General features: G+C 32.5%; 1 protein-coding gene across 1 annotated transcript in view; it reads left to right on the forward strand.

The window, feature by feature from the left end:
* LOC107678636 (sorting nexin-25-like) overlaps positions 1 to 9,368 on the forward strand; it is a 71,697-nt gene extending 62,329 nt beyond the window's left edge. Inside the window, exons 13-19 of the mRNA XM_016473981.1 lie at positions 467 to 580; positions 1,431 to 1,592; positions 3,187 to 3,304; positions 3,872 to 3,938; positions 4,017 to 4,198; positions 6,804 to 6,904; positions 8,821 to 9,368. Coding sequence (XP_016329467.1) covers positions 467 to 580; positions 1,431 to 1,592; positions 3,187 to 3,304; positions 3,872 to 3,938; positions 4,017 to 4,198; positions 6,804 to 6,904; positions 8,821 to 8,886 — 810 coding nt within the window. The 3' untranslated portion in view covers positions 8,887 to 9,368. The remainder of the gene's footprint in view (positions 1 to 466; positions 581 to 1,430; positions 1,593 to 3,186; positions 3,305 to 3,871; positions 3,939 to 4,016; positions 4,199 to 6,803; positions 6,905 to 8,820) is intronic.
* The last annotated feature ends 1,315 nt before the right edge of the window (positions 9,369 to 10,683 follow it).

The following is a 10,683-nucleotide window of genomic DNA, read 5'->3' on the forward strand; positions in this document are numbered from 1 at the left end:
GCATTGCGTTCATATTCTGCTGTTCTGTGGCGACGGATTTGCGGGTCTTGTCTTTTTCTTGCAGGACCCTGTATGTTATAGTACTAAATTAGTTTTAATCGTTTAAGCACCACAGCGTCTTGTCTCCATTGGCAACACGCACCATTTGTGTCGATTGCAAGTGACGTCGCAGGTATCGGAGAGTGCAAGTGACATTGTAATTTAGTTTCTTTTTTCTTGTCTTCACCACCTGGCTACTGTTGTAAAATGTTGAGAGATTCAAACAAAAAGTAATCAATAAATAGAACAAAATAAAAAAAATAAAAGACTGCAAGTGACGTCACTAGCGGAAGCGCAAGTGTCTGAGAATGCAAGTCTGAGAATGCAAGAATGAGAGTGCAAGCGCCAGCTGCAGCCAGACCCTCTTGATAAAACCATGGACTAATACTTACCCACCGTTCATCTTTCTTTCCGTTTTCTTTTGCAGTGTTTTCCGTCACTCAAGAAAGTCCAGCTTCCCTCACTCAGTAAACTGCCATTCAAATCAATCGACCAAAAATTCCTTGACAAATCCAAAAACCAACTCAACACGTTTTTACAGGTGAGTCTTTTCCAGTCTCATTGAGGAATGTGCTATTAAAAACAAACAATCATTGACTTGTGGTTTTTAATTAATTACTTCATTCATTCATTTTCATCCATTTGATCCAAACTTATTGCAGGAAACTTGTTTTCACAACATTTTCCAATATATTTTTTTAAATACATAAACTGAATTTAAAATAAATTTTTGAGTGATGAATATCAGAAAGTTTTCTGTATTTGACTTGAGCAGAATGTACATTTTCATTAAAAAAGGCCAAAATATGTGATGTTTTAAACACGTAATGATCTTAATTATTATTTTTTTTTATTGTAAATATTAAAAACATTTTAAAACAAAATCACTTCATTGCTTAATAATAAACAAAAGATTATGATATACTGTATATATATATATATATATATATATATACAAAAAACAAAATATATATTAAAAAAAAACTATATATATATATATACACCACATAATTTTTTTAGCACCACAAAAATATCAAAATGACTTTTAGGGACGCAATATATCAGCACCATATCTGTTATCGACTGATACTGGCTTTTTTCACACTTATCCTTATTGGATATTTAATTATTTATACCTATTTTAAGACATATGTCATCATATAGCACTAATGAAATGTTTAAATGTTCACTATGCTTACTAAAGCTTTTCACTGTGTCAGTTTACTTTGAGCCTCTGTCACATTTCAAACCTCTGATTATTTCTAAGTTGATGTACACCAGGAGTGTGCTTGTGTGTATTTCTGATCTCATTTGATTCAGGGCTGTGATTTTAAGAAGTTTATTTCTAGATTCATGAAGTTTTAGTTTGTATGTGTGTGTTTCCTCTGTAGAAAGTGTTGACAGATGAGCGCATGTGTCAGAGCGAGGCGCTGTATGCCTTTCTCAGTCCGTCACCAGAGCAGCTGAAGGTCATCGACATCCAGAAGAAATCCTCCTTCTCTCTCGCATCCTTCCTGGAGAGACTGCCGGGAGACTTCTTCTCACACCAGGAGGTACACACACACACACACACACACACACACAGACACACACACACTTTTTTTAATGTGGACATTCTATAGACCTATATTGTTTTTACAGATAATTATAAGCCATCATCTTCACAGAAGACTTTTGAAAATGATAAAATAAAATCTTTTTTTTTTTACAAATGAGGAAGTCTTTGTATGTCCTCAAAATAGTTTTATCATATTTATCTCACTTCTAGGTGCAAATTTGTCTCACATACACACACACCTACTGAATGCATATTTGAATAATACATTAAGAAAAATAATAAAATTAAAAATGTTCAGAGTGAAAATATTGTTAAATGAGTTGTTTGTGTTTTCAGCTATGCTAACTGAAAAAAGAAAAAAGTTTTTTGTTGTTTTCCAGCAAAAATATGTAACCATGCTAATTACAACATACACTTACTTAAGAAGCAAAGTAGCATAAGATTATTATCTAATGAAATTTCATAACATTTTTTGTAACAAAACTGGGTAAAAAAAAGTATTTACTTAAAAATAACCCATTTATTGAATTCAGTTTTTTAAATGATTTATTTTTAAAATTTACCCCATTGGCCAACAGTTTTTGTCAGTTTACTCTTCTGTATTTTTTTTTTTAAATTGGAACTCTTAACAAGACAAAATATTGAGCAACACTTTAATATTTTGCGTAACATAACTCTTACACTGAAAAAAAGTGTATTTTTGTCTTATTTTCCAGTATAAATATTTAAAATACTTAAGAAAATTACAAAGATAAAAAATGAAATACTTTAAAACAAACTTTATGCTTGAAACAAGAAAAAAGCCTTAATAATCTTAAAACTTAATTAGAAAACATTTTTATTGCTTTGCTGGTTTTACTGACATATTTTTCTTTCGTTCAAAGTCTAATGTCACTTGATTTTAATACATTTTTTAGGAAACAAGGCTTGTAATCTTATGTCATTTAGCTTCTCATGTACTGTATATGTATGTTGATTTACAATTTAGATATTTGTAGTGAAAAACAACACAAAAAGAAAGTTTTTTTTTTTCCATTAATTTATATGAAGTAAAATAATGAACATTTCGGCGAGCCACAATGATTATCCATTGAAGACTAAATTTAAAGGCTCATTTGTAGGGATGTAGCGATCGGTTACAAATCCGATCGGTTGAAAATCGATTCAAATACTGTATGTGACGATTCAAATCGTTTGAGATGCTAAACAAATCGCGATTCATTTAGGCCTAGGAGTTTATATGAATGCATGTCTGAGGGGAACTTACTGTCTTTAGAAAAGTTTAGATGATATGCAAGTGCTGTATTAGTATATTATTATAGTTTTATATTTCAATTTCACAAAGAAATGTGCAGCATTTTGTCCAAGCAATAATAAAAGGACACATTTAATTTATAATTTGTCTTAAATCTCATTTTGTACAAAATAAAATAAAATCGTGAATCGAATCGTGAGTTGAGTGAATCGTTACATCCCTACTCATTTGATTTCACACCATACACCAAACCACTAAATAATGATTATAAAAAGCAGCAGAGATGGTACAGATGTCAGATCAGACGTGATGAATCTGATTGTGTGTGTGTCAGGATGAAGGTGAGGATGACAGCGACCTCTCAGACTACGGCGACGAGACGGACGGGAGGAAGGACGCGCTGGCTGAGCCCTGCTTCATGCTGATCGGAGAGATCTTTGAACTCAGGGGCAGTGAGTATAACAACACACTGCTCAGATGACTCACTGTCACCCGCACTGATGCAATGTGTGCAGTCAGACTGTGACGGTGTGAAACGCAACAGATCTTTGACCACAGGACCGTGTGACTGATGTTTCTCTAGCTGAAGTGCACATGCTGTCTGCTGCTAAACGCTAGTGCACAACACCCAACAAATATTACTCTATAAAGTCACACTACTGTATGGAATAATAGTCTGGAAAATCGTATTTTTTGAAATGGAACAGTTTATTGAAACTTCGGACTAAGTATAAAAACAAAAAACACATTTAAAATGTAAAAAGTGAAAGTATGATATAGTGAGAATATGGAGCTCATATTCAAGGAAGAAAAAAAAACAAAATTGCCCAATCTGAGGAAAAATATGGAAAAAAAAGACGTGTAGCACATGCTAAACCATCATTATAAATGTCTTTACTGTCACTTTTGATCAATTTAATGCATCCTTTGCTAAATAAAAGTATAATTTTTTTCTTTCCCTAAAAAAAACCCCCCAAAAACATTGGTTGAGTCAGATTTGTGTGTTTTTCTCTCTGCAGTGTTTAAGTGGGTGCGGAAGACACTAATTGCACTCGTTCAGGTCACGTTTGGACGGACTATAAACAAGTAAGCATTAACGAATGGAGGTAATGGAAACTTTGAGTTGAGTTGATTGAGTTGATCTTTGTCTCTCGTCCTCTGCAGGCAAATCAGAGACACCGTAAACTGGATCTTCAGTGAGCAGATGTTGGTTTACTACATTAATATATTCCGGGACACGTTTTGGCCCAGCGGGAAACTCGCACCTCATAACAAAAGCCGCTCGGAGAGTGAACGCAGAGAAACCAAGGAGAGAGCACAACAGAAGCTTCTAGACAACATCCCTGGTGAGCAAAAATAAGAAATTCCCTTCTCACGAGCGAAGGTTAAACATGGTATATTTCAAAATAAATTTCAGAAACCTACAGTGTAAGAACATTTACACACAAAGATGACCGGCTGTTTGCTATTCAGGTTTTATTAGAATTACATTCATACCGCCAAAATGAATGCATGTGGCTTTATCTTATTTTAGCATTATTTGTATATTATTTTAGTATGTATTCATAATTTGAATAAATTTTTTTTTTTTTTTTTCAATTTTAATTTTATTTTAAATTATTTGTTTTAGCAACTTTATGCTTTTGTCTTTTTTTATTTAGCTTTATTTTTATTTCAGTTTTAGTAATTTTAATATTTCAGCTTATTTAATTTCAGTTAGTTGCCAAAGCATTTTTCAATTTGTATTCATTTAATTTATTATTTATTATCTTATTTGTTGTTTTAATTTTCAAGGTTTTTTCATTTTAAGGTTTTATTTGATTGATTTTATGTTTTGTTTCAGCTTTATTTCATTTAACGAAAACTATATAAACTTAGACACTGAATAAAATAATCTATATTTAGCAGTCATTAACAACATTTAAATATTGAAGCCTCTACCATTTCAGTAACTTTATGCTTTTGTCTTTTTATATTTCTATTTTGCTTTATTTATATTTCAATTTTTAGTCATTTTAGTACTTAAGCTTATTTCAGCTAGTTGCCACAGCATTTTTCAATTTTTTTATACATTTTATTTATTATATTTTATGATTTTATTTACTTTTTATTTTTCAAGGTTTTTTAATTTTAAGGTTTTATTTGATTGATTTTATGTTTTGTTTCAGCTTTATTTAATTTAACGAAAGCTATATGAACTTAGACATTGATTAAAAAATAAATATTTAGTAGTCACTAACGACATCTAAACAAGCCTCTACCATTTCAGTTGTTTGCTTCTAGTAACAGAAGTCTTTTTTTTTCAAAGTTGGAACCTTGTAATTACGGTAATTCCTGTTTTTATTATTATTATTATTTATTTATTTTTTTACAGCTATTGTGATTAGAAACAATAGGTGTGAAAAGGCATTACTACCTAGCTGACCATTTGTATTTATAAATATTGTAATATTATAATTTTGGTAAATATAAATATTGTTGAAACATTTTTTTAAAGGGGTCCTATTATGCTTTTTCACTTTTTGAATTTTAGTCAGTGTGTAGTGTGTATGTTTGGGCATGAAAAAAGATCTACAACGTTACAAATCTTCAAAGTCCACTCCAAAGGGAGATATTTAGTTTAAAAAAAAAAATCCCTTTTCAAGAACTACAACGAACGGCTCGTTTGGACTACAGCGTTTGTTTTCCAGGTTTTATGATGTCATAAAGCGGCCCATTAGAGTATCATTAAAATAAATCCCGCCTACTGAAATTTGAATGGTTGGGGGGTGGGGAGGGGCAAGGTCGTGGTCAGAACGCTTGGTTGAGTGCATCAGACAAGACAACGACGAAGAAGTGCTGCTGTAGCGTCAGGTTTTCGCAAGTTATTACACACGCGCCTGAATAATTATGTATGTTACAATTATGAAAACGTTTTTATAAATCGCTGACAGTACAATACTGGAGAATTATGTAATCTGCAGAATTTACACTTCAATTATGAGACTTATGGTATAAATAAATTCAACTGTATAACAGTTTCACTGCAATTAATGTTATAATGTTAGAATTAAAGAACAATAAACATAATACATATTACCGTTGCACTTATCTGTGCATAGTAAATGCAGTTATTTTTAAGCGGTTGTTGACATTCTATCTAAAACGTGATTTAGCCAAAAAAAAAAAACAACAACAATAACATTACCACTCTAATATGTCTTGCAATATCCGTGCGTGCAAAGGTTCTGCGCGATCCTCTTGTTCAATATTCTCGGGGTCTGAATCCGGCTCAAATTGATATGGCAATATTGACGCCATCCTTGACTATACCGGAGCAGACGGAACATGCTGCTTTGGCAAGGAGTGGTGCAGTACTGAAACACCATCTAAGCTCTTTGCCAATCACAACGCATTGGGACCGCTAACCAATCACAAAACATTTCGTTTTTCGGAAGGTGGGCCTTCATCAAACCCGGAAGTAATCGAGCCGTTTGTGCCAGGCTGGGGAGAAGGGTATTGTAATAATGTAAATTATGTGAAAAATAATAATAGTTTTTCGAACCACCAAGCATGAGATCATGCTCTAGTACACCCCCAAAATAGGACCCTTTTAAAATCCAAATGAATACAAAAACCAACCCTGTGCGGATTCAGTCACCTTGGAAAAAGGTTTTATTTTGTGCTAAAGTGTGACGCTGTTAATGTAAAAGGCTTCATTGCTGTTTCTGCCTGCATGGCGCTTTTTAATTAGAGCGGGACACTTAAAACACACTCCAGCGAGAGCAATTACACCTGCCTGAGCTCAGAGCACTTGACAATACTGCTTCACTCTCCAGCTCTCACAGGCCCACACTACAGAGACTCGCCACGATCAAAACTGCTTTTTAATGAGGAATTCAATCTTTCTTTGGAAAGCTGGACAGCAGAGACTGTGTAATGAGAGCAAAAATGCTGGTTTTTGTTGTTTAGATGCACTTCAGAATCTCGTGGGGCAGCAGAACGCCAGATACGGGATCATCAGGATCTTTAATGCACTTCAGGAGACCAGTGCCAACAGACACCTTCTCTATGTAAGTCACCCAGCGCTCTGGGACTGACCATTAACCTTGCTCCAGTTTATTTATATCTCAGGCTTTCACTTTCAGTCAGCGGATGTTCTCGTTTCTGCTTTCTGTTGAAATACTCTCATGACACGACAGATTTACATCTTTCACAGGGAAAGTGGCAGGAATGAACCTGAATGGAGTGTCACTCAAGCTGTTTTCACTGTTCATTTGAAGACAAGATGAAGATTAAATGTACTTGACAAATAAATGTCTCTGTTTCTGTTGCTAATTCATCAGCACGTTATTCGGAGAAACTGTAATCTTCATTGAATTTTATTGGAACTTTCTTTGCCTCTGAAACAACTAATGTAATAAAGGCCATGCGGGCAGAGAAATTAATCTTAACCAAAAATCTTGTAGCCTGGCATCTTCCATCCACCACATTTAATTTCTGCAGAATATAGAGCTTGAACAGTGACTGCATGCTTTTTTTTTTAGCAGCCTTGGTTTCAGAAAGTGTTTTTCACATTCATTTTATCCATAGGGATTAAAAATCCCTCAAATAAAGGGTTTTAAAGTGCCCCTATTATGGGTGATGAAAGGTTCATATTTTGGTTTTGGGAGTCCCCAACAACAGGTTGACATGCATGCAAGGTCAATAAACACTTTCATTGTCTTGCAATATGCATTTATTTTTACCTTACTTGCTCAACGACTCCCAAACGATTCGCTCAACGATTCATTTTTCCAAACCCCTCCTTTGTGTGACGCTAATCTGCGGTGATTGGTCCGATTGGTCTCATTTTCATTTCATAATGCCTGCAATGCCTGACAAAGCAGCGTTTGTGAGCGCAGTGCTGCTTTGTGTACAGCGTTACCGGGGAAACTGCTATTTTTACCGCTCCAAAAGCGGCACCTAGTGGCAAAGAATGAATTTGCATTTTCATTCAGACCAAAGCGAAAAGACCAACAAGTGGGCGGGCAATATGCTAATGTTTCATGTTGATGTCAACATGAAATGGCGTGGGATTCGTTTTAAAAACGACTCGTTTCAATGATTCAGAGTCGACTCTTTCTTTTGAGAGACAATAACTTTACACACGGTGCACTTTCAGATTTAAAACTTTGCAGGATGCTTTCATGCACACTGTTACACACTGCATGAAAGGTCATTTTCAAAAATCCATAATAGGGGCACTTTAAGCCATGAACCAAACCAACACTACAAACTTGATAAAGTATTTGAAAATTGGGAAACAAAACAGAAAGATACTAAATACAAGACCTCAATTACTTTAGTATACCTCAATTCTTTTATCCCATGTGGCATTAAAATATATTTAAACATATATTATTATATTAATATTTAGCAATATATTTTATATGTATATTTTATGTTATTTGTTACATTTATTATTATATCTCTATATATTCTATTATTTATTTAAATATTTTATTTTAATTTATTTTAATAACATTTAATATATTTTAGGACAACTCTGAACAACATATATATATATATATATATAATGTTCTGAATTGTCCTGAAATATATTAAATATGTATTTGAATTATTTTTTATTATTAATATTATTAATTTTTTCAAATATGCAAGGACACTCAATTATGTGTTTTTATGTTCCCATTAAAATTTAATACTGCTATGGAGAAAGTTAAAGGGAAGTTAACTTGTGGAAGCCAGCTGTTTTATTCTAATTGACTGTGAATATGCCACATTTTTAAGCTACATTTTAAACTAAATTAAATTTAAATTTACTCTAAATTGTTTTAAAATATATAGCTTTAACATAGATGCCTAATTTTGCTATGATCCAGTTTTCCAGGCTCATAGTTTTACGTGATAATACTATAGCGCCATCTAATGGTGAAATGATGATTATACACTGAGTGTGCATGAAGTTTTCTCTGTTTCTCCTCAGATCTTGTTGGAGATGCTGCTTAAAGAACTCTATCCCGAGCTGAGCGTGGAGGCCGTACAGGCCTGAACATCTTCACATCACATCAGAGGCTCAGGATGTGTTTCTCTAATGTGCTGGATGGCTGTTTTTGGTGTTATTTATTTTTTTTGTTCTGTTGTTTTATTTCTAAAACACTTGACTGACTCTGTAGTGCTGGATCTAGGAAGCGTCATGAATATGTTTGTGTTTTAATCCGTTGACGTGTTTCTCTCTGGTGAGATTGGAGGAACGGACCACATCCACTGCCAGCTGTCATCTTCAGCTTTTCTTTCTCTCTTTTGTTTTCTTCTAGGGGGTTTTGCTGTGTAATGTGAAGAACAGTGGAATGAGTGTTACACATCTGTAAAAAGAAGAACCCAGACCTCTGTAAACTCCCTACATATTATTGTGACCATTATGAAAGCTTTTAATCGTGCAATATGTCATGTACAGTTATTGTGAAGGTTCTGTTTGTGATATTATTATTAATATTGTTATTATTATAGAATTGTATTTTTACCAAAATAGACTAGAGCATTTATAAGCAATAAAATGCAAAAGAAGATTTGCCATGTGTTGTGTCTTTAATATAAGGTGATATTAAATGTATACATTAAAATGCAATTCATATTTTAAACTTTAATACAATTTCTTACAGTTTCAGTTGTTTTCATTTCACAGCTTAAACATTTCTTAGTTTCAATATTTATTTATTTTACTTATTCAGTTTGCTTATATCTCAGGTAGGTGTAATTATACCTGTAGAAATTTCAAATAAAACATAAAAAGTAATTAATATCTTCTTTCTTTATTCATCAAAAATATCTAGTTGGTTTATGTCTGTAAAGATTTCAAAGACAAAAAAAAGAAATAAGTATTTCATATCTTTAATATTTCATATCAACTTTATATAGTTTTACAGTTTCAATCACAATTATTTATTAAGTCATTCATTCTAGTTAGAAATCCCTAGTTAGTGTAATTATATAACATTTTGAAAGAAAAAACATTCATTTATTATTTATTGATTTATTCTTTAAAATTATCTAGTTTGTGTAATTATATCTGTAAATATTTCAGACAAAAATATGAAGTATTTCATATCTTGAACTTTTGTTAATTTATTCATTCTTCAAAAATATTTTGTGCGTAATTATACCTGTAAATATTTCAAAAATCCCAAAAAGTAGTCATATACAGTAGTTATGACGTACAGAGAAAAAATATTGTTTATTAAAATGTGGATTGTTAAAATGGAATATTAGAAAATTTTAAGTTTGTTGAAAATAATGTTTTTTTTATGTATACTCGTATATTTAAGACGTAAGCAAAATTTCTCAAAGAATTATTGAATATAAAGATTACATTTCTTAGAAGTTGGCGCTTGCATTTTCAACTCGATTTTTAAAAAGATTTTCCTTTGCATCGTTCTTAAATGGCACTGAAGTAATACTAAACATTTGAATTCATCAGCATCCCAAAAAAGCAAAGAAAAAAAAAAACCTGAGTCAGATATACAGTTGTGCTCATAGGTTTACATACGCCTTGTAGAATGTGCAAAATGTTAATAATTGAAACAAAATAAGAGGGATCATGAAAATTGCATGTTATTTTTTATTTAGTACTGTCCTGAATAAGCTATTTCATGTAACAGATGTTTACATACACTCCACAAGACAAAATAACAAATGAATTTATAAAAATGACTCCATTCAAAAGTTGAATCTTAGTACTTTGTCGTTTCCTGGATGATCCACGACTCTTTTTATATTTTGTGAAAGTTCATGAGTCCCTTGTTGGTCCTGAGCAGTTCCAACTGCCTGCTGTTCTTCAGAAAAATCCTGC

This window comes from Sinocyclocheilus anshuiensis, unplaced genomic scaffold, assembly GCF_001515605.1.
Source record: "Sinocyclocheilus anshuiensis isolate Anshui unplaced genomic scaffold, SAMN03320099.WGS_v1.1 scaffold877, whole genome shotgun sequence".
Taxonomy (NCBI): domain Eukaryota; kingdom Metazoa; phylum Chordata; class Actinopteri; order Cypriniformes; family Cyprinidae; genus Sinocyclocheilus; species Sinocyclocheilus anshuiensis.